We start from the raw sequence: 25,304 nt of genomic DNA, 5'->3' as shown, positions 1-25,304 counted from the left end.
TCTCGAATCGGGACATGTTCTGCTGGAAATTTATTTCTTTGGCCAACAATAAATTAGCTTTATTCTTCCCCAGACATTCAGCTCCGATTATAGATATTGTGGAATTACGTGTATGAAAATGATTGATCTCTCAGCTGCGACAGATTATTTTTACCCCCTTAATTCTCAGAATATCTTGATGTCACAGAAACACATTGTGAAAGATTTATCAGTGCAACAAAAAGATAGCTAAATCAGTCACGATTATGCTTTGTTCACTGGTAGGCTTTGTGAAGGTGTCTGACTCACATTACACAAGTTAATGTGTAAAATGGCGAATCTTAAGGAGGTGGCAATTAATTTAAACTTGTACATGAATTCCCATTGTTCTGCTTTTTAATACTTTTGCAGCATTAACATTTAACTTTATTCAAGGAATTAATTTCATGAAAACTGTTGAACAAGGATTTTACATCAACTCTAACAGTAAAAAATAATAATAGCAAGATGTTTAAAAAATATAAATAACGTGAGTTCCTGGGTCGTGCTGCCAGGGATGTGGTTAAATCAGATACGTTGGCTGCATTTAAAAGATTTTTGGATAGGCACATTGATAAGCAGGGAGGGATATGGGTTATATGCAGCTAGATAACGGTCTTGGCATCATGTTCAGCACAGACATTGTGGGCTGAAGGGCCTGTTCTTGTGTTGTACTGTTCTATGGTTAATTGGAAGAACTTACTTTCACTTAGGTCCACATCATTCACCACTCATAGATATTAACATTTTATCAGACATGTTCACTTTTCAAGGTGCCTCCGTTCAACATTATTTGGTATCTACACATTCTCATCAATTCACGGATTTGCAATTCTTTTGTGTACAAGGTCCTCAATTCGGTAGGCGGCGCGGCTCTGGCCAGCAGCGGCCTCTGCAGTCTGTCCGCGGTTTTATTATTTTCTGTCTGTGTTTTAATGTAGTTTTTGTTATTTTTTGTTGGGGTGTGTGTGTGGGGGGGTGGGGGGGGGTGGGGGTGGGGAAACTTTTTAAATCTCTCCCTGCACTGGAGACCCGACCTTTTTCTCGTCGGGTTTCCGTTGTCGTTGGGGCCGCAACGAGGAGCGGCCTCCAACAGGAAGAAGCCGGGGACTCTGGTGCTACTCACCGTCGCCGTCGCGGGGCTGGCCGAGACCGGAGCGGGTGGAGCGGTGGAGGAGCGCTGCTGCTGCTGCTGCCGATGCCGCTGCTGAGTCGGAGGCTGCTGCTGCGGGTCTGCGGACAGCGGCGCCGGGAGCCCGCGGATCCCTGGAGAGAGACCGCTTTTCGGGGCTCCTGCAACGGCGAATTCTCCCGCCCGTGTTGCGGGGTTGAAGAGCTCCTGGAGCGGGGCCTCACTACTGGAATGGCCGCGGGACTCTGCGAGCGCACGCCGGGGGCTCTAACACCAAGACCCGGTGTGCGACCTCGCACCACCCGGCGTGGCTTCAATGGCCGCGGGACATTCGCCATCGCCAGCCGGGGGCTTTGACTTTGACTCTGACATCGGGGGGGGGAGAGTGCAGTGGAGAGATAAGTTTTTTTTGGCCTTCCATCACAGTTATGTGATGGATGTTTATGTAAAATGTAATTATGTTGTGTCTGGGGTCTATTTGTGTGTAATGTATGGCTGCAGAAACGGCATTTCGTTTGGACCTCTAGGGGTCCAAATGACAATTAAATTGACTCTTGACTCTTGACTCAATGAATAAAGAATCCTCAAGAATAAAGTATCAATCAATCAAGTATCAATCCCCCCCCCCCCCCCCCCCCCCCCCCCCCCCCCCACCCCCCCCCCCTCACCTCGCCTGTGACAATCACAGTCATACCTGCATAGAGATAGTGTAAGCATATTTGTCAACGTAATTCTACAGACTGGCACAAGGAAAGGAACAATGATAAACCGTGCAGTGGGTCAGCAAAGTGTTATGCTGTATGCTGTGGCAAATTATACAAAGAAGAAACAAAGCTCTCGTCACTTTTGTTAATGTAATGAGCTCGGCAGGCTGTAAATGAACTTTGAGAATCCAACGTTTCTGTTCATTGTGATCTAAATTGTTCTAACATGGAATTTTTTTTTGAGAAAAAAAGTTTGAACATTTCCTATGAATTCAAGAACAGAACTTGGTGCAGTGCTATTTGTGACCTGTTTTGGTTAGCCATTGTTTTAAGCTGGTGTATTAAAAAAAACAACCCACAAGCATTGAGACAAAAGGCACAGTTTATACCTTGATAAGGAAGTATTAGGTTCACAATTGATACAGAATAATGGCTGGGGGAGGTGGAGTTGTACTGAATTTCTTCAATCATTTATTCAGTTCCTTATTCTCTATTCCCGTTTGAGCTGGCCCCTGTTTTGTTTTTGTAATAAAAGCAGGAAGTGTTTGAAAGTGAATCACGAGGAGAGTCTGTACTCCTACAAGATGGTCTTCCACTTTGAAATCTTGCAATTCTGCAAAAGTCTTTATCTCAAGTTTCAAGCCTGGATGTAATTTGAGCGCTATCTTAATGCTAAAAATGAATACGTTGAAAGTTTATTTTGTGTAACATTTGTGCGGAGCGGGGAATTGCTGCCTCAAATGATTTTGCTGTGGTGCATTGGGGGAAAAAAATTGTTGGCAGCAGTAATACTAAAGAAAGAGAATGTCAGTGGCTTTGAGTAGTTTATCTGACACCTGACGCCTTTCCTCTGTAGCTAATATGTACACAGTTAAAATTTAAAGGGTATTGGTTCGACATTCACAAATGGGGAAGTGATAAATAATGAGAGCATGTTGGTGAAATTGTGTATTTGGCAATGCACCATAGGCAAAGTTGCTGATGGTCTTGACCAGATTGGAAGGACATAGTGAGGGTCGGAAGCTTCTTGTTCCCTCTCCCCCTCTTCCTCTCCTCCCCCTCTCCCCCCACCCCCTCTCCTCCCTCCCTCCCTCCCCCCCCCCTCTCTCCCTCTCTATCCCTCTTCATGCACGTGTCTGTCTGTCCCTTCTCTCCTCCCCGATGTGTTTTCAGGTCATTTTAGTAAATAGACATTGTGTGCCATCTGGTTTTCCTCTACAGATGTTTGTGGATGAATTACGTTGGAGGTTGTGAGGATACATCTCTGGTAATTGTAAAAGAGAAATTATACTGCACCGATTCTAAATAGCAATTTTAACTGGAAAAAATAATCCATGCATACCATGAAAGTTTGTCCAGTGTGATGTATATTGTATTTGAATTTGCAAATGATTGCTTACATTTTATATAGATTGCACCTTGATTGTACTTTTCCTGAATGCTTATTTATCAAATAGGCTTAACATTCACCACTGCATTTTGAAATAATTATGAATTAATTTGGCATTTTAAGTCTACCTTGAGGACCACACACCTTGCTCACTTCCTGCCCCACTGCATACAGATCACTAATGCGCAGGTGATACCATCTCTTGCACAGTCTGATCAAGCGGTGCACTGCAAGTGTGTGTGCATTAACTGGACTGGTTTGGCTTGTGATGTGGCTGTTGTGTGCGCTGTACATGTGTAGGCTGGTGATCTGTGCTTCAGTCACAATGAAGCTGCTTGCACATTATGCAATGCTGAAATGATTTCAGAACGTGAATGGTCTTGTGTAATTCAAAGCATAAAAGAGTTTATTTAATACATTGATACTGGTGGACGTATTCAAGAGTCTGGCTTATTGTTTTAGCTTAGGGTAAAATGAGATTCTTTTGTGGTCCTAAAATGGTTGCTATAGCTTGGCTTGCATATGTTAGGAACGTTCTGCCACATCCCATTATTCAACTGTTTTCAGTTTAAGCACATCAGAGCTTGAGCTAAACATTTCTTACCTTCATAATGTTCGATATGCTGCAACATACATGACTGAGCGTTGGAGAATGGGACTGGGCGACTCAGGAGGCAGTTTGACCCGCGCCCCATCATGATCCGAGTCCAAAATTACTGCACTATTTTGTAAATGATTCATGATAATGACGTCGTCGTGACTATCCCTCGAGGTTGAGGATGATGGTCTACGTTCCGTAGTTTTTTTGCTCACAGAATGAAGATGCCTGTGCATGCGTTTGTTTAACGTGTACGTGATGTTGCGTTCCAAGAAGCGCACGGTCCTTCACAAATCAATCAACTCATTCCAATGGCAAGGGAACCAAGACGATTGGAGCTGATAGATCTGTTGCAGCCTTCATCCACCTTCACAGCCATTGAGTTCAAGATAACTTTGTCCGCCTGCTCCGCCGTTGTGGTCTTGTAGGTTGGATGGTTCTTGGTCTGGACCCTCACCCTTGACATTACCGCTATGGGTGGCCTTACCAGAAGCTGGTGCTTCCGACGGCATCGCTCTCCGAATCATGGGGGCACGCAAGCCTCTTCATCACGACAAGGTTTACCTTGTCATGATAACACAGAGGTATTAAACAGTGTTTTATTCACTGTCTGTATATTAGGTAATTGGTCTCCCTGATGCCATAAATAAAGTCACATTTCCTATAAACAATATCTTTACTGTTGCGGTTTTTTAGAACACAGTTACAGAAGGGATGTCATGAAAGGGTATATACATATATCGACAAATAGTGAGATAATTCTCAGATAACAGCATATCCTACTGTTTGTTATTCTTTCCAACGACTCCTTTATCATAACATCTTTGCTGTTGAGCATCACTTGAAATTAAAGTATTTACAGATGTATATCACAACATTATCCCTTTTCTACTTCTCCTTTTCTTTGCTAGGACTACTAAATTATACATGATGCATTTTAACTTAATGCAACTTGAATTTCTTTCCATTTAACACCCAAGACATAATTTCAGACATGGTCATATAAGGTGGCGCAGCATTTGCGTTGTATTATCTTGGTTCGTGGAGGAGGCATTATGATAAAGAATTTCTTGACCGTCACAGGAATGTAGTCAAGCAAACTGATAAGACCAAAACAAAAACTCAAAGGGGCCTCTCTCTAGGCACATCTTAGAGAAGGGAGAGGTGGGCAAGTGGGGAAATAGGAGGCATGAGGAGCTAATAAGAGGATTAAGAATCTTAAATCTGAGCTATTGATGGTGATGCCTTTACAAATGATGGCTGAATAAGATGGTGAGAGTTGGATTGCAAGTAACAGTCTTGGACTTGGACAGCGGCTGATGAAGCAAGCAATTGAAGTTGTTTGGCAATCCTACAGATGTAGATCCAGTAGGTAGGAAGCCTTGGGCGTGGAGGTGGCCTCAACTTCATTGTAATTCCAAGCACGAATCCTTGATGGATGAGCAGCGAGTAATGGTATAGATATTACATTAGAAGTCCATCCTGGAATGTGATGGCAGCACTGTGTGCCATTCAGTTTAATCAGGAGTGATGGGGTTGGGCTGGTATATTGGGATATGCCTTCAATCTGTTTAACTTGAGGACATTTCAGCTCAGTAAGGGTTGAATGCTTAAGAACAAAGATAACAAAGTTGTGGAAGATAAGTGATGATGTGGTGGAAGTGGAGACTGCAGTGTTTCACATGATATTTTCAACATGTAGATGAGAAGTGGAGGAGAGGTGAATAAACTATAAAACATTGTCACATCTATGCTTTGGCAAACTTCATCTGAACTTCAATATAACTTCTTGCTACAGTGCCAGATGGGGAAAGTATTGTTTTCAACTTGAGGAGATTAAAAGATCCCCAGCAGAATACTCTTCCACCGGTTAAAGATGGTGTAAAGAAGTTTATAAATGGCTTCAAAAGGCTACTTGAACAAAGTTGTTTCGGCTAAATGGCAATTGGAGTTGAAATCGAACTCTCTTTACGTGCATTGCGTACCTCACTAGGAACCACACCAAAACATTTAAAGGTCTTCCATGCTATTTTTGTCCAGAACAAGATGCACTTGGGATATTTAATTTAAGGAAAACAATTCTGAAGTGTCAGTGAGTGATCACAATTAAAATGTTACCATTGCAAATCAATTTGTTCACAGCTGTGGATTGGGACCTGTTTTTCCCCAATAAATTCAACATGGTTCCCACTTTCAACCTGCTAATTAAACGGGATACGTGATAACTTGAGATTTGCAGCTCACTGTTAACGATGGACTTGTGTGGGTATGGCACAGATTACAATTGGTTGTCTTTTCCCCCACATTAGAATAGCCTATCCTTCGAGCACCAAGGCATGTAGCTGGTCCACACGCACTGAAGGCTCCGCTGGGTGAGTTTCTCAATCCCATCTCGTTAAAGTAGAAGAGATTGAGGATGGAAGGCAGTCTTTCTAAGGGTCAAATATTTAATACTTTGACTACCCACTAATAATTAGTTTCTACATCCAAGGTGCTTATCTTTTTTGTTTCAGGTACTTATCAATGACTTCCTCTTTGTGTAGATGTTTGCAGGAATATACAGTGCCCTCCTTAATGTTTGGGACAAAGACCCATCATTTATTTATTTACCACTGTACTCCACAATTTGAGATTTGAAATAGAAAAAAAACACATGTGGTTAAAGTACACATTGACAGATTTTAATAAAGTCCATTTTTATACATTTTGGTTTCACCATGTAGAAATTACAGCAGTGTTTATACATAGTTCAAGTTCAAGTGAGTTTAATGTTATGTGTCCCTGTATAGGACAATGAAATTCTTGTTTGCTTAAGCACACAGAACATAGTAGGCATTTACTACAAAACAGATAAATGTGTCCATATACCATGATATAAATATATACACACATGAATAAATAAACTGATTAAGTGCAAATAGCAGAAAGTGGTTATTAATAATCAGAGTTTTGTCCGAGCCAGGTTTAATAGCCTGATGGCTGTGGGGAAGTAGCTATTCCTGAACCTGGTTGTTGCAGTCTTCAGGCTCCTGTACCTTCTACCTGAAGGTAGCAGGGAGATGAGTGTGTGGCCAGGATGGTGTGGGCCTTTGATGATACTGCCAGCCTTTTAGAGGCAGCGACTGCGATAAATCCCCTCGATGGAAGGAAGGTCAGAGCCGATGATGGACTGGGCAGTGTTTACTACTTTTTGTAGTCTTTTCCTCTCCAGGGCGCTCAAATTGCCGAACCAAGCCACGATGCAACTGGTCAGCATGCTCTCTACTGTGCACCTGTAGAAGGTAGAGGGAGTCTTCCTTGACAAACCGACTCTCCGTAATCTTCTCAGGAAGTAGAGGCGCTGATGAGCTTTTTTGATAATTGCATTAGTGTTCTCGGACCAGGAAAGATGTTCAGAGATGTGCACGCCCAGGAATTTGAAGTTCTTGACCCTTTCAACCATCGACCCGTTGATATAAATGGGGCTGTGGGTCCCCCTCCTACTCCTTCCAAAGTCCACAATCAGTTCCTTGGTTTTGCTGGTGTTGAGGGCCAGGTTATTGCGCTGGCACCATATGGACAGTTGCTCGATCTCCCTTCTATATTCTGACTCATCCCCATCAGTGATACGCCCCACAATAGTGGTGTCGTCAGCGAACTTGATGATGGAGTTCGCACTGTGGTTGGCTACGCAGTCATGGGTATAGAGTGAGTACAGCAGGGGGCTGAGCACGCAGCCTTGAGGTGCTCCCGTGCTGATTGTTATCGAGGCTGACACATTTCCACCAATACGAACAGACTGTGGTCTGTGGATGAGGAAGTCGAGGATCCAGTTGCAGAGGGATGCGCAGAGACCCAGTTCTGCGAGTTTGGTAACCAGTTTGGAGGGGATGATTGTGTTGAATGCCGAGCTGTAATCGATGAATAACAGTCTGACATATGAGTTTTTGTGGTCCAGTGCGGAGTGGAGGGCCAGCGAGATCGCATCCACCGTTGATCTGTTGTGGCGGTAAGCGAACTGCAGTGGGTCCAGGTTTTTGTCGAGGTAGGAGTTGATTTGCTCCATGATCAGCCTCTCAAAGCACTTCATCACCACCGGCGTTAGTGCCACTGGTCGATAGTCATTGAGGCACGTCACCTTACTCTTCTTGGGCACCGGTATAATTGATGCCCTTTTAAAGCAGGTGGGGACCTCAGCCCTCAGAAGTGAGAGGTTGAAAATGTCCGTAAAAACTCCCGCCAGTTGGTCCACACAGGTTTTTAGAACACGACCGGGTATACCATCAGGACCAGGTGCTTTTCGGGGGTTCACCCCTCTGAAGGATTTCCTGACGTCGGCCTCTGTGACTGACACTGAAATGCCATCACAGCGAATGGGGGATCAGGAAGGCACATCAGTATTCTCCCTGTCAAAGCGTGCGTAAAACGCATTGAGCTCGTCAGGGAGTGATGTTTCACCGACATTCGAGCTGCCTCCTGGTTTCGCCTTGTAGGAGGTGATTGCATTCAGGCCCTGCCACAGCTGCCGAACATCTGTCTCATCCTCCAGTTTGGAGCAGAAGTCCCTTTTGGCCTTTTTGATGGCCTTACCAAGGTCGTATCTGGACTTCATGTAGGCCACTGTATCATCGGACATGAATGCCCTGTGTCTGGACTTTAAAAGAGTGCGGATCTCAAAGTTCATCCAAGGTTTCTGATTGGGAAACACTAGGAATGTTTTTGTAGGGATGCAGTCCTCCACACATTTCTTTATGAAGTCTGTAACGACTGTGGCGTATTTGTTCAAGTCAGTTGCCGAGTCCTTGAACATTGCCCAGTCTACAGTCTACATTGAACCCCCATTCAGGGCACCATAATGTTTGGGACACAGCAATGTCATGTAAATGAAAGTAGTCATGTTTAGTATTTTGTTGCATATACTTTATATGCAATGACAGCTTGAAGTCTGTGATTCATGGACATCCCCAGTTGCTGGGTGTCTTCTCTGGTGATGCTCTGCCAGGCCTGTATTGCAGCCATCTTTAGCTTATGCTTGTTTTGGGGGCTAGTGCCCTTCAGTTTTCTTTTCAGCATATAAAAAGCATGCTCAATTGGGTTCAGATCGGGTGATTGACTTGGCCACTCAGAATTTGCCCTTTTTTAGCTTTGAAAAACTCCTTTGCTGCTTTAGCAGTATGTTTGGGATCATTGTCTTGCTGTAGAATGAACAGCCGGCCAATTAGTTTTGAGGCATTTGTTTGAACTTGAGCAGATGGGACGTGTCGATACACTTCAGAATTCATTATGCTACTACCATCAGCAGTTGTATCATCAATGAAGATAAGTCAGGCAGTACCTTCAGCAGCCGTACATACCCAGGCCATAACTCCCCCACCACTTGGTTTCACAGATGAGGTGGTATGCTTTGGACCTTGGGCAGTTCCTTCTCTCCTCCATACTTTGCTCTTGCTATCACTGATATAAGTTAATCTTCATCTCATCTGGTCCACATGACCTTTTCCCAGAACTGTGGTTGCCCTTTTAAGTACTTCTTGGCAAACTATAACCTGGCCATCCTATTTTTGTGGCTAACCGGTGGTTTGCATCTTGCAGTGTAGCCTCTGTATTTCTGTTCATGAAGTCTTCTGCGGACAGTGGTCATTGACAAATCCACACCTGACTCCTGAAGAGTGTTTCTGATCTGTCGGACAGGTGTTTGGTGATTTTTCTTTATTATAGAGAGATTTCTTCTGTCATCAGCTGTGGAGGTCTTCCTTGGCCTGCCGGTCCATTTGCGATTAGTAAGCCCACCAGTGCTCTCTTTCTTCATAATGATGTTCCAAACAGTTGATTTTGATAAGCCTAAAGTTTGGCTGATGTCCTCATGTTGATAAACAGCAATAAAAGTTTCCAAATGTGATGGAAAGATTGGAGGAAAGACTAGGTGCTGAGAGCTCTCTTATACCTGCATTAAGGAGGCAATTAAACACACCTGATCAATTACAAATGCCTGTGAAGTAATGTGTCCCAAATATGATGGTGCCCTGAAAATTGGGGGGGGCTATGTATAAACACTGGTGTAATTTGTACATGGTGAAACCAAAATGTATAAAAATGGCCTTTATTAAAATCTGACAATGTGCACTTTAACCACAATAGATTTTTTTCTATTACAAAATCTCAAATTGTGGAGTACAGTGGCAAATAAATGAATGATGGGTCTTTGTTCCAAACATTATGGAGGGCACTGTACGTGGAGTATGTGCTTTGTTCACATTCAACTAAACAGTGAGGATCACTGCAAATTTGTAAAACACCAAATGCTAGAGGAACTTAGTGAGTCAGGCAGCATCCGTGATGTAATAGGCAAACAATGTTCAGTTCCAGACCCTCTACCCCCAGGGTACTGACCCAGAATGTCAGTTGATCTCTCTCCACAGATGTTGTCTGACTCGCTGCTTTTCTCCAGCAATTTGTTTCGCTCAAGATTCCAGCATCTGCAGTTCTGTGTGTCTCTATCAAGTGCTACAAATTTGTGTTTGGTCCAGGGAGGAAGAAGGCACTGGCTATCTTTGAGTCTTCAGCTCCCTTCACAGTAAAGATGTTTGTTAAATTTTAATTCAAATAATTTCTAAACTAGCTGTACAAGTGACTGGATGTTGATCGAAGTGTTGGATGTCCATTCCATGCTGCCTCTGTGTGACCATGCAAGAGTGCAAAGTTGATTACACTTAGACGATTGTCATTTTCCATGGGATGCAGCTGAACCTACACTATTCAACCAAATGTTTAGCATGTTTTAATATCTGGTTCAATCAGAGGTGCTGGAGTGGAGCTGAATTCAGACTTGTACAAAAGATGTTGGACAGTGGCTTCAAAGTTTCTCTGTGTTTACTGGTATGAACAAAGATTGGCAATTAATGACGGATATTTGAGGTAATTAGATGCATGTACCTCGCCTGTAAAAACAAAGCTGGATGTAACCTTTGGAGATGGGGAATAGGGCACGATCCTACTTCATTTTTACATTCCAGGTCTGTTTATGGAAAAAGTCTTGAAGCATGGGCATTGAAAGTAGTTCAACAATTCCATGCTAAAAATGGAAGTGCGGGTACATTTTTGCCTCCATATTGTTTGGTGTTGCACCCCCAACCATGGCACTTCTTTAACCTGCTTGTGATCTCCCACCCCTACCCCCAAGCTGCTCCCTGGCTTCTCGAGTGTTAGAGTGTGCCTTATCCAGTTTGAGTTGACACTTCTGCGGTGATGGCTTGAGTTTTGGCTTGACCTGTCATATCTGCTTGTGAAGTCTTACTGCACGGCATCCTGGTTTAATGAACCCTCTGCATCAGACGACACTCACCTTCTGCATGAAGGATGGTTGCTGTGCTTCTGTTTTCAAAACAAAATGGATGGAAGAGTAGATATGATCCTTAAGCAAATATTTTGGTGTCATTTGATTGACACTGGTTCGGTAAGTGAATGGATCATTAAAGGATTGGTATCAAACATTTGTGATCAAAGATTTGCCTGATGTTTAATGCTACAAAACTAATTGCAAAAGGAAAAAATGGTAGCAGCTGGTACGGTGAGAGTGATATAAACTTGCAGCAAGAGGCAATATGCAAAGCTGTTTCCTAGTTGTATCCGCTTTTACCGTCAATCATAAATGTCTTGACCAACACTGCAGAAGCAGCTGCCATGTAAATAAACATGGTTCCCTTTCACTGTTTAAGAATCCTGCAGTTACAGTGTTAGCAGAGTATTGAGGTGAATACTAGCTTGCACTCTGCAAGCTACCAAATGAAGTGCTCTTCTATTTTGTAAATGGATGAGTAGGACAGTGAAATTGACTATCTGCATCTAACATTTTGAATATTTGGAATACTAATGCAACTGCTGCTGAACTAAAATAAGTTTGAATATTGAAGAAAATTAAAACCAATTGCATTATGATAAACTGGTAATCGCCTCAAGACTTTAACCTTTTGGATAGATGCAGCTTTTCACTGCTCTAAATTATTGCATTGCCAGTGCACGTGCAGTCAAGGTACAGCTTTGTATAGAGTTCTTTAGAAGTTTTGTCTAATCATTGCACTGTTTGTCGCCAATTACTTTTCAGGAAATGGTTAATATTCGTCATGGCTGAGGTAAAGGGGAAAATGTCACTGCATTTTCTTGCAAGTCTCCATTCACTTGTTCATCATGTTGCAAGGCTGCAGATTATTTCAGTACTTTGTTAATAACTTTTCTATTGAACATATTAGATGCATGTGTGGGAAGCTTGCAACTTCTTAAACTTCATCTCAAAGTAATTATGATAAAGTTGTTTTAAAGGTGTGAATCTTTAATATATTTCAAGAATCCATGCTTTTACATCTGAAATGATTGATTAACACTGCATTTTACTGTTGCTATTGCAAGCATCTTTTTGGATCTTTACACATAAGATGCTGTACATTGATCCACTTCCAATATAAGTTCAGGGAGCATGTCTTGTGTAATTTCAAAATAAAACAAGAATGAATGGTGGAGTATTTGAATTTGAAATTACTCTATCTTGTATTTGAATGGAATTTAATATACACTTAGGACAATCTGGTCTCTCCAGTAAATGTACACTGAATGCCAGCCCTACAGTAATACATGCAGCATTACTGCAAAATGGCCATTCATTTGTCATTTGTGTTGCCGAACTCCTCTTCAGATATCCTTAGGGAGGTCATTACCAATTGGAATGTGTTTTCCATTTTTTACTTTACAAGATTCCTTTCCCAAACTGGAGTGCAGCAGCTTTGTGTTCGATCCTGCTCTTTGAGCAACTGACTGGTGTTGTTTAGGACCACTCCAATGGGCAAAGACCCTTTATTCACATTTAAGCACATCACACTTCCTGTTAATTAAAAAATGAATATATTTCACTCTTTTGAGTTCCTAACTATTGCTGGCAAACCCAACATTTATTGCTCATGGCTATTTAATGGATTTTACGGAAATTGTACGGAATTTTTAACTATTTCTCAAAGTTCAACATTTGCTTTTTAAGTTGAACTGTGTGGATCTTGGCAATTGTGTTTTTTTGCTTTTTGCTACTTCATTATAGAAACATTTAGGAGTTGTTTATGGTCACGCCATTCAATTACATCATCCAAAAAGCATTGATTTTGCAGGGATATCTAACTCCCTCTTAAATCAGCCATATACAATACCCACTGTGGCAGTTTAAAATCACTGTGTGAAAAAAGTTCTTCTCATCTAGAAAAGAGATTTAGACCCCTTGTCCTGGCTACAATCTTCTGGTGTGCAATAAGAATTTTGTAATATAAGATCCCCTCTCATCTTCTAAATTGGAGTTAAACCTCATTCATTCAGCTGACATCTGTCAACTCCTTTGGCAATAATGTCATTCCTCTGGAGACCAAAACTGTACGCAATACTCCAGGTGTGGTCATGGTGTGGTTTATGGTCACAGTTTCGTGAAAAGCTTTGTTTGCATGATATTTCAGATATACATACACACTAAAATTTGTGCAATAGAAAAGAGATTTAGAATTGCTACATCTGGTGTGCAATATAATAAAGATTGGAGTTTACTCATTCATTCAGCCATCTGCAACTCCTTTGCAAATCATTCCTCTCTTAATTAGTACTTCACAGTTTCTGAATTTGTTTGCAATTTTTGTCCTAAAATTTGCAGAATTATTAGTTTTTGTTCTGCTACGTCCTCAAAGGATTGGTCATGGTGCCTTTGCAAGACTCTCTTATAAGCCATGTGACAGTTGGTCTGACCAGATCACATCCAGCTGGGCTGCATTGTCAAACAGAACTACAAATTAGTCACCAATTTTCTTGAGGTTGAATTTTTGTTTAAGATGTGTTATTAAAATTTAGGTGTCAGCTGGCTTCTAATCATTTAATACAGGATGTATTTAGACTTTTGGATGAAGTCTTGTTTATACATTATGAGTCTGAAGAAGGGTCTCGACCCGAAACGCCACCATTCCTCTCCCGAGATGTTGCCTGTCCCGCTGAGTTACTCCAGCTTTTTGTGTCTATCTTTGGTTTAAACCAGCATCTGCAGTTCTTTCTTACACATTATGCATTTTCTTCTTCATTGTGGTTTGGTGTTCTGCATTTCCTAATCTATACACATTGATGGTTATCCAGTACTGGTGTGGGGAAATGTCTTGGCTCTTGACACTTGTAAGGGATTAACACAATCTTTGTCTGTTGCTTTGGATAGATCCCAGCCCGGGTGACTACCAGCGGCATCCACTCGTCTGTTCCTCGATGAAAGGGACTCACCATGGAGAGTGATCAATGCATGGCCAACGTCCCATTATAACCTTGAAACTCATGACCCCCCCCCCCCCCCCCCCCCCCAACAAAACCAACCGACAAAGTGAAGAAGCTCTTGATGCCTTCAAATGCAGGAAGAAAACTTTAACAGTTTTTTTTTAGGAACATCTTTGCAAGGAGACCTTTTGCCTGACTGCAGTATAAGATACGTTAAAAGATTGTGCCCACTGCTTCAGCAGCGGGGTGGTTTTCTAAAGACGGTTTACAGAATTTACCGCAAATAGAATAGGTATCGCCATCCCTTCTCCTTCCATGATTGGCGTAATGTAGCCTTTTATTACTCTACTGTACAACGTAGACTATACCTGGTTTAAATATTTTGTATTGCCCTTCTAAATTTGACAGCAGCATCGGTGTAGAAAAGTAGAATGTTGTCCAGCCTATGTCTGTGATGCTCTAGAGGTCTGAGAATCTGAAATGAGAATTGACTGACTTGAAAAATCCTGTCATACGTAGGGTTGGCAGTGAGTGTTTGTGAATTTAAAATGCAGCTGATTTTATTTAAAAGCTTTTTCCAGTCTTTTTGTATTAAACTTGAGTTTAAAAATGTTTTTTGGTAGTACACTGTAACAATTAATGTTTTTTGGTTTAGTATCTAGATTTGTTTGCACACTTTTTAACTTCCACATTTTATTTTTGTCATGAAACCTGAATGCTGATTGATGCCAGTGGCCATTTGGCATCTTGTGGAAGACACTGACAACGCACAGGGAAAATGGCAGTGCCAAGGCTTATCAAAAACTGTGACCTTAAAAATGAAAATGTGGAAGAATAAAGTTTTTTTAAAAAGTTAAGGTGAAGCTGTGTTTTGGTGAATTATTTTTTTAATTTCTGATTAGTGTTGGTATCGAGTTTGTCTCGGGATTCCCTATCCTAAGGATTTGTAGCATCTCCATTAATCACTTAGGCGTAGCAAGGTCTTTTAAACAGAGCTGTGAAGGATTTGTACAGTTAAAATGTGAATTCTGCCATTAGCTTGGGGGGGGGGGGGGGGGGGGGGGGTGCTGGTGAAATTTTACATTCCAGTGCGCGGCTTCTAAACCTATATCTTGATTTTGTTTTTAAATGTTTACAAGTGACAACAATTCAAAAGTTTCAGCTTAAAATTGAGTTTTATAAGAATTCTTGGCCATTGGTATAGTTTCAGGTAGCTGAAGGAATGGAGGAAGTTCAGCCGAACTCATGGATGTGTGTGTGTGTATGTGCGCGTGCTTCATCCTATGCACAGTCTAGGCCCTTTTTTGTTCGTAACAGCCAGGTTTGTAATTCACCAGCCTTTTGGGAGGTCGCATGGATGGGCATCTGGAGGGATGTCAGCAATGCCTCACCATATGTGCATGCGCGCGCACTGACGTGTTAAACAGGAGCACAGCACGGCTGTCATCGTTACCCCCAGGCTCCCCATTTTGTTTCAGCAGTCCCTCAGTTTTTATTTTGTAAATATGCGTGTGTGTGGTTAAATTAATGTTTCACCCTAGAGGCTGAGACTTGAGAATCAATGTTTTCTTTCTAACTGGTGGTGCCTCCAAGACAATGGGCTCTTCCAACTTTTATTTTGCGTGGATGGACCATCAGTATCTCAGGTGGCTGGTTTCCCCTCTAGAATGTCTGTGTATAACATGTGATGGTAACAAATGCTGGTGACCTATTTGTATTGCAGCTGTATTTGTGTACTTAAAAAATGTAAATAAATTCATAATAACTTGTAATGGGTTCTCCTGTTTTGTTCTAAAATTCTACGTTGTTGGAATCTTTCTAATTTTTATTTTGAGGTTTTTAACTTAACAATCTATACTGATGAGGGTTCCCAGGAATGATTGGGTCAAGATATGATGTGCGTTTGGCGGCTCTGGGCCTGTACTTGCTGGAGTTCAGAAGGATGAGAAGCGATCTCATTGAGATTTACAGAATAATGAAAGTCCTGGAGAGTGGAAGAGTCTAGGACGAGAGGGCACAGTCTCAGAATAAAAGGATATACTGTTAGAACGAAGATGAGGAGGATTTTTTTTAGCCAGAGGGTGGTAAATCTGGGATTTATTGCCAAGTCATTGGATATTTTTAAAGACAGGTTCTTGATTAGTAAGGGTGTTAACGGTTACTGTGAGAAAGGAGAATGGGGTTGAGAGGGAAAAATGGACGGGCTGAATGGCCTAATTCCCCACCTATTTCTTACCGAGGTACAGTGAAAAGCATTTGTTGCGTGCAACCAGTCAGCAGAAAGACAATACATGATTACAATCGATCCATTTACAGTGTAAAGATACATGATAAGGGAATAATGTTTAATGCAAGGTCAAGCTAGCAAGGTCCGAGGATCATCAGAGAGGTAGATAGTAATCCAGCACTGTTCTCTGGTTGGGATGATTCAGTTGCCTGAAAATAGCTGGGAAGAAAATGTGGTGTGTGTGCGTTTTCACTCTTCTATACTTTTTGCCTGATAGTAGAGGGGAGATGAGGGAGTGGTCAGTGTGCAACTTGTTTTTGATTATGCTGCTGGCCTTGCCGAGGCAGCATGAGGTATAAATGGAGTCCTTAGGCGAGAAGTTGGACCATATGAAGTTATGACCTGAAACTCCACCTATCCATATTCTCCAGAGATGCTGCCTGACCCGTTGAGTTTCTCCAGCACTTTGTGTCCTCTTGAGCTTAACACCAAGTTGGCTGTAATTAAAATTTGAAAACTGTTGATTTGTGTGGCATTAGAATCCCAGATCTTTGCCATCTCGAAATTATGTGAGAACACCTACAATTTATGGATAATCAACACTTCATCTGCATGACAAAACAAGTTGTGGGCATGTTTCTAGCGTGCATCTGGTACCAAATGATCATTACTAGACCATCATTTTAAACCATTTTGTTCCCCTAGATATAAAAAAACATTGTATAACCAATGGGTGTAGTAATGTGTTTCCCTTAGCCAGTATAAACTGCGATGTCACCTGGCTAAATTAGCTTAGCCCTGGAGAAATGGCTACATGAATGAGAATAAGTATTATTGATCGTTCAAATAGATTATTTTTATTTAATAAGCTGCTTTCCGACATTGTAATTACTAATCTTCCTGCCAACAATGCTTACATCTTGTGTAATTGACAACCACTCTGACCAAAAGCACTTGTATTGATTAAAACATTGTTCAATAATAACATAGCTAGATGGAGTAGAGCGCATTGCATTAAGGTGAGAGAGGCAAAGTTAAAAGGAGATGTGTGGGGCAATTTTTTCTTTTTACACAGAATGGTGTGGGCTTGGAACGTGCTGCTGGAGGCAGATGTGATTGTGGTGTTTAAGATGCTTTTAGATAGGCACATGGATATGCAGGGAGGGATCACATGCAGGCAAAGGAGATGAGGCTAACTTGGCATCCTGTTCAGCAGAGGCATTGTGGACTGAAGAGCCTGTTCCTGGTCTGAACTGTTTTCTGGATTACTGATCTACATTTTAAATGCGCCTGATATGTATTAAAGCATTATGCAGTCATTAAATATTTTGTTAACATAGATTATTGAAAAAGGTGTTTTTTGAGTTTCTATCAATCTAAAAGCATCTGTTAAGAGTAATTGTCACCGTCTGACTACTGTCATTAACTCTTCTCAAATGTGGTAACTGATTGATACAAACTGACCACATAAAATAATCTAAAACACTGCTTGTTCATTTGTCTGTGTGGTTTTCTATTCATAGTGATTTTTATTTGTAGACAAGAAGGTGCTGGTATGCATATCATTTAAAAATAAAGCTACAATTATTGGCAGCTTTTGAATACAATTTTTTGATTTTGTGACCAATCAACTTCTAACTTGATAAACTAATACCTAAAAGTATAAAAATCAACGCATGGAGACAATGGAGACTGCAGAACCTTGAGCAAAACACAAAGAATTGGGGAAATGCTGCTGAATATGGCGACTGTACATTTGTGGGTTGGGCAAAAAGAATCTCTGTGCATACATATGTGACAATACAGAATCATTGAACTTGGGCAGCATGGAGGGAATGGACAGACTGTGTTTTGGGTCGGGACCCATCTTCAGAATGTTCCGAAACGTCGTCTGTCCGATCCCTCCATAGATGCTGCCTGACCCACTCAGTTCCTCCTCCACTTTGTGGTAAAATCCACACGCGTTAAAAATTGAACCTATGGGGAAAAATAGTTGACTTTTTATAGGTGCCGATACACTGCGCCATCACAAAGAAGCAGCACACGCAGTTCATTTAGCACTCCTTTCCTTTTCCTTCATGTAGTCCAATACTTTACTAAAGATGCAGAATGTAAACTAAGCCCGAATATAAGTGATGTATGTACCTCCTGGGCCACTCTAACCTCAACACATTACACTAATTAACTGAGGATTAAAATTGTAATCATACACCTGAATGCTAATCAGTATTTGGCAGAAATATCTTATGGTCATAATGAAATGCTTCAATTTGGTGAAAATTTCTGTAGGAATGAGGTATCAAATGTCTGTACGGCTGTACACAACGTCTGTTCTGTCTGTCTTGCTATTCTTGTAATGATAGCCAAGCTAGTGTTTGCTGTCCCATTCTGCTATGTAAAAGAGCTTGCAAAATGTAATGTGTAAGAAGGAACAGCAGATGCTGGTTTAAACCGAAGATAGTCAAGTCAAGTTTATTTGTCACATACACATACGAGATGTGCAGTGAAATGAACATTGACACAGTGAGATAGACACAAAACACTGGAGTAACTCAGCGGGTCAGGCAGCATCTCTGGAGAGAAGGAATGGGTGACGTTTCGGGTTGAGATCCTTCTTCAAAGTGGGAAACGAGAGATATGGACGGTGATGTGGAGATAAAGAACAATGAATGGAAGATTTACCAAAAAGTAACAATGATAAAGGAAACCGCCCATTGTAAGCTGTTTGTTGGGTGAAAATGAGAACCTGGTGTGACTTGGGTGGGGGAGGGGTAGAGAGAGAGAGGGAACTCCGAGCACATGAAGTGAGATACATCATTATTCATACCACTGGGCAGTAAGCTGCCCAAGTGAAATATGAGATGCTGTTCCTGGAATTTGCATATAGCCTCACTGACAATGGAGGAGACCAAGGATAGAAAGGTAGGTGTAGGAATGGGAAGGAGAATTAAAGTGTCCAGCAACCGGGAGATCAGGTTGGTTCAGGCGGGCTGAGCTAAGGTGTTGGGGGAAACGGTCGCCCAGTCTGCGTTTGGTCTCGCTGGTGTAAAGATGGCCAAGCTGTGATACTGCCTGATTCACCTCAACTCCATTGTGGACATTGGACTTTGTCTATAGAACTGATGCACGACAATGCTGAGAATTATAGTCTGCATTCTATCTTCACCTTCACTCTATTGCAATTGAGTTTTACCTGATTATCTTGTCTACACCGAGTCTATACCGACCAGCGATCTGAATGTGCTAGCTTCACCCAACACACTAGGGGCAATTTATAATTTTACAGAAGACAATGAACCTACAAACCTGTACTTTGGAATGTGGGAGGAAACTGGAGCTCCTGGAGAAAACCCACGCAGTCACAGGTAGAACGTACAACCTGTGTACACACAGCACCCGTAGTCAGGGTCAAATCTGGGTCTCTGGCGTTGCAAGGCAGTAAATCTACCGTTGTGCTAGTGTACCGCCCCAAGATATAGTATCTGATTTGATTGGATAGCAGACAAAACAAAGCTCTTCGCAATATGGAGGCTGCACGGCAGCCGGGTCATGACGCCAACTGGAGTACACGCGGTGAACTGCAGGCAGGCACTTACAGTACAGCGGGCCCGTGTTCCGTCCCAGCATCCGGACTCCACGCTGACTGGTTCCACACTCACGGACCCCGGGTAGTCTGTCCCCGCGGGCGGGGGTGGGGAGGGGTAGTCGGGGGTGGGGGGGGTGCGGGTGCAGATGCAGTGTGGCCAATGACTCTGGGTGGGTGGAGGGACCAGACTGCCCCCAACTCTGCTGCAGATGACGGGGACCTTTCCGGGTTTTCAACCCGGTCCTGTGTGCGCACTGCCGACCCGCAGCCCGTGACAGTGCGTCCGCACGGCGGGAGGGTGGCCGTGGCCGGACAGCGCTGACCCTGGGGGAAGAGTGGGGGCTGTCCCGAGGGATGCGCTCCTTTGGCCGTTTACACCTTGGTGCTCGGGTTCAGAGCAAAGATTTGGTTCAAAGCGCTCAGTCGCCCTCCACAATTATTTACAACGCAAGAATTTACCATTTTGGCGGTTTTTAACAGGTAAGAAAGTACGCGTTCCGTGTGTTAACAGTGTATGCCGGAGGCTGCAAAATCCTCCAGGCGGATTGAGCTGCCCCGTCCATCATGCCCTTTGACCCTATACCTCAATATGTGTGACATTAATTAACTCAAAGCTAAGTATGTATGGAAGATATCGTCGTTTTTCATGCAGATGTTGGCATGGTTCAGCCTTGCAATCCATTTTCTGCAAAAATGTTCGTTATTGTTTGATCGGAGGTCCACCTGAGCCCTCAACTTCATTCAGTCGGGGAACGGGAGAATTTCACTCTGCGGCTGCTGTTTTTTGCGTTGTCTAATGAATGAATATTAAAACTGGCACTGTAGAGGTGAGGCTGGATTGTGAATGGGCAGGTGCTAACAGCATCCATGTCAAAGCAAGCTTTGGGATTTGACCTTTTAATCCCTCAATATAATAATATAATAAAATTAGATTAAAACTGATTTTTACAGCATGGCTTAGATTTAAAAAATCCCCATAAAATGGTCACGTTGATCTCGGTATTGCTCCACAAATTGCTTTCTCATGGGGCGGCAGAGTGGCGCAGCGGTAGAGCTGCTGCCTCACAGCGCCAGTGACAGGTTCGATCCTGACCACGGGTGCTGTCTGTGCAGAGTTCGCTAAATCAAGATGTTACCATTTCAGCTTGAGTTTGACATTGATCGATGAAGTCTATTTGTGGTGGTGGATCTTCATTAGTTTATTAGTGTAGAACACGTTCGTACAAATGTTCAGTTGCCTGAAATAAAGATTTGTAAATTTAATAAGATTCTTTAAAAGTCGCTAGAAAAACCTGAAGCAATTCTCATTGAGATAAAAGTTTGATACAGCATCTCCCAACTTGTGGTGACACACATTACAGGCAGGGAAATGGTGCAAAAATATATCTGTTCAGGATGAATGATGTAAGTGGGAGATCTCTGTCTCTGACAATCAGGTCTGTCAGAGAGGCTGGAGTGAAGTTTAGTGAATTAAAACAGATGTCCAATTCAGTGGATGTCTTATTTAAGAAAATGCCTCCAAGCTCTTCAACGAGGAAGGAATGCATGGATTGGAAATTAAATATGTGCAGAGCTTGCAAAATGATGGGTATTAGCTGTGGGTCAATATTGTCATATAATCTTAATGTGCTCTATACATCATCAGTCAGTGAGTGGCTGGTATGTACAAATGTTGACACTTTCCTCTTAGAATTATCAATGATATTGTGAATTAAATTTTAATGGAGGGGAATCCCTGTGCAAGATTTTCAATTAAATTGTTTGGTGTGCTTTGATATTTACCGCTGGCAGGTGAATGATGAATCCGGGAAACTACAGATGCTGGTTTACAAAAAAAGGCGCAAAGGTCATGGATAGGTGACGATTTGGGTTGGGACCCTTCTTCAAATCAGTCTGACGGGTTCCCAAACTGAAACGTCGCCTATCCATTCCCTCCACAGATGCTGCTTGACCCGTTGTTCTTCCATCACTTTGTGTTTTGCTCAGGACTCCAGCATCTGCAATTCCTTGTCTCTGATCACTGAGGCTCTCAACCTTCTCTCTTGAGCTGCAGTCACTAATTATTCCAGTTGAGGTCACTGTTCACCAATCAGGAATAAAAGCTCTGGATCTTTTCTCTGCTGGACTGATGATGTGGAGCTACTTGAATGGACCTCAGCACGTGGGGCAGCGTCTGTGAAGGGAGTGGATAGACAGTGTTTCAGGTCGGAACTCTTCATTAGCTATTTCTGTGCTGCATGGCTCAGTGACTAAATTTGCCTGAATGTTTTCCTTTCAAGACTTGCGTTTCAACAAGGCCTATTTCATAACGAATAGGAGTAGAATTAGGCCATTCAGCCCTTCAAGTCTACTTCGCCATTCAATCATGGCTGATCTATCTCTCCCTCCTAACCCCATTCTCCTGCCTTCTCCCCATAACTTCTGACACCCGTACTAATCAAGAATCTATCTCTGCTTTAAAAAATATCCACTGACTTGGCCTCCACAGCTTTCTGCGGCAAAGAATTCCACAGATATGCCACCCTTTGACTAAATACATTTCTCCTCATTCTCCGAAAGGAACGTCCTTTAATTCTGAGGCTATGACCACTGGTCACTAGTGGAAACATCCTCTCCACATCCACTCTTATCCAAGCTGTTTTAGAGGAATGTTTGTGTCAATCCCACAATTGATGGAGTAACGCAATGATGAGTCTAAAATGCCCAAAACATCTTGTGTTCCAAAGTTGCAGGAAGAATATTGGCAGGTAGACAAAAGTGCTGGAGAAACTCAACGGGTGCAGCAGCATCTATGGAGCAAAGGAAATAGGCAACGTTTTGGGCTGAATCCTAAGGAAATAGGCAACGTTTCTGGCCGAAACCCTTTGGTTTCGGCATGAAACGTTGCCTATTTCCTTTGCTCCATAGATGCTGCTGCACCTGTTGAGTCTCTCCAGCACTTTTGTCTACCTTCAATTTTCCAGCATCTGCAGTTCCTTCTGAAACAGAATATTGCCAGCACTGATCACATGCTATATTAGTACTGGTTAAATTTGGAAACCTTTCCGCAAGTATACTGGTTCCTTTGTAAGTAATTTGGAATTCAATGTTAAATGATTCATCGAGATGATTCATACAGATACATGTATTGGTTGTATTCTCAGTAGGATGTTATATGACGTCCTAAGACTTGCTACATGTTCAGCAGCAGGTCTCTTGGTCTAGACGGCAGGGCATTTCCTGGAATGAATGTTCAACATCGTTTGAGGGTTTGCCTGACACGTCAACAGGAACCTTGTGGTCAATGGACATGCTGCAAGGTTGCACTGGCATGGCACTTGTTGACAGCTGCCTGAGGGACTGCACTGGACGTAGAGGGTAGTGGGGTTGCAGAGGAGGTTAAGGGCACCTGATCTTTCTCTGGATGGGGGGGGGGTGGGGGGGGGGGGGGGGGGGGGAGAGCAAATCTGTGGGAAATGGACTGAAGTGGGTGACAGTCAGGTTAACTGTAGCTAAACTACCATTTACAAGAAAAGGAAGATATCTGGCAGGCAAACACGTGGCTCCCACCAAACCAGAGAATCCAAGAGATCAGAGCTAATTGCCCCTGTCCCACTTAGGACACCTGAACGGAAACCTCTGGAGACTTTGCGCCCCATCCAAGGTTTCCGTGCGGTTCCCGGAGGTTGCAGGTGGTTGCCGGAAGTTGCAGGTAGTGGAAGCAGGTAGGGAGACCGACAAAAACCTCCGGGAACAGCATGGAATCCTTGGGTGGGGCGCAAAGTCTCCAGAAGTTTCCCTTCAGGTTTCCTAAGTGGGACAGGGGCATAAGTCCGTGAGCAAAAACTAAACATTACAAGAGCTCAGCAGGTCGGGCAGCATTCGTGGAGGGAATGGACAGACAATGCGTTTGGGTCAGGACCTCCCTTCAGACGGGTGGAGTGGCAGACCGCCCTCCAGCTGTGAAGGTTGCTGCTGAGGTTCCTCATAAATCTCTCCACCACTCACTATGTGCTTCTATTTTTAGATTTCACCTCCTCCGGAAAAAGACTAAGTGTTCACTTTATCCAGGCCCATTGTGATCTTGTACAGCTCAATAAGTTCACCCCTCAGACTCCTGTGCTTCAAGGAAGAAAGTCCCAACCCACTCCTTTTACCTCATCCTACGAAACATCCTAGTGAAGACACAAGGAACTGCGGTTGCTGGTTTACACAAAAAAAAGACACAAAATGCTGGAGTAACTGCAGGTCTCTAGAAAACATGACTAGGTGACGTTTTGGGGCGAGGCCCTTCATCAAACCAGAAAATCTCCCCTACACACTTTGAACATCAATCAAATACATTGCTTTGTTCTCATGGTTTAGCCTTGAGTGTTAGGTGCTGAGAGCAATAGAGTGTGTAGCTGTAAGATGTAGTGTCTTGCTCTCAATGTCAGGCCATTTTGAATGTTCCTCCAGGAGAGACCTGCATGGTTTGAAGTTTCACCCCACCAGTCAACAGGAACGATGTGGTCTAGGGCGTGCGACTAGATTGCATTGGCATGGCGCCTGCCTGAGAGTCTACATGGGACACCTGCCTCATAGGATCTTTGGGAGAATCTCCCAGGACAAGTTCATGGCATCACTAGTGGCCCTCGTCAGTGGTCCATTGCCTAACTTTGCATTTTCCGAGGTGGTGCATGATTAAAAATGACTGAGAAATCAGTAGCAGTGCTGTTAGTTCTCAGTGTTTATGGATCTTTAAATCATGAACTATTGATTCTCAATATTTCTGCATCTTTAGATATTTAGTTTATCATTTGGGTGAATGATGCGTGCAATATTCCAGCAATCTATCACAAACTATATATTGTCGAATAAACTAGGTGACTGGATTAAAAATGACTAAGCATTCACTACACCGGTCATACCTCTGCACTGCAAAAATCCACCTGCTGTTTGAATAGAAGTCGGAGCCCTCTCGTGGTTCACCCCGCTAAAGGAAGGATATCCATATAACCATATAACAATTACAGCACGGAAACAGGCCATCTCGACCCTTCTAGTCCGTGCCGAACACGTATTCTCCCCTAGTCCCATACACCTGCGTTCAGACCATAACCCTTCATTCCTTTCCCGTCCATATAACTATCCAATTTATTTTTAAATGATAAAAACGAACCTGCCTCCACCACCTTCACTGGAAGCTCATTCCACACAGCCACCACTCTCTGAGTAAAGACGTTCCCCCTCATGTTACCCCTAAACTTCTGTCCCTTAATTCTCAAGTCATGTCCCCTTGTTTGAATCTTCCCTACTCTCAGTGAGAAAAGCTTATCCACGTCAACTCTGTCTATCCCTCTCATCATTTTAAAGACCTCAATCAAGTCCCCCCTTAACCTTCTGCGCTTCAAAGAATAAAGCCCTAACTTGTTCA

General features: G+C 42.8%; 1 protein-coding gene across 2 annotated transcripts in view; it reads left to right on the top strand.

Annotated features, from left to right (window-relative positions):
• LOC129708433 (casein kinase I) overlaps positions 1-15,868 on the top strand; it is a 47,693-nt gene extending 31,825 nt beyond the window's left edge. The window contains exons 9-10 of one of the 2 annotated variants that reach the window (XM_055654186.1): positions 6,152-6,214; positions 14,044-15,868. In XM_055654186.1, the coding sequence (XP_055510161.1) occupies positions 6,152-6,184 (33 nt within the window). In that variant the 3' untranslated portion in view covers positions 6,185-6,214; positions 14,044-15,868. The remainder of the gene's footprint in view (positions 1-6,151; positions 6,215-14,043) is intronic. The other variant, XM_055654185.1, reaches the window with a different exon arrangement.
• The last annotated feature ends 9,436 nt before the right edge of the window (positions 15,869-25,304 follow it).

The sequence above is a fragment of the Leucoraja erinacea genome, chromosome 23 (genome assembly GCF_028641065.1).
Source record: "Leucoraja erinacea ecotype New England chromosome 23, Leri_hhj_1, whole genome shotgun sequence".
NCBI lineage: Eukaryota > Metazoa > Chordata > Chondrichthyes > Rajiformes > Rajidae > Leucoraja > Leucoraja erinaceus.
This window is presented reverse-complemented; position numbering and strand designations above follow the sequence as displayed.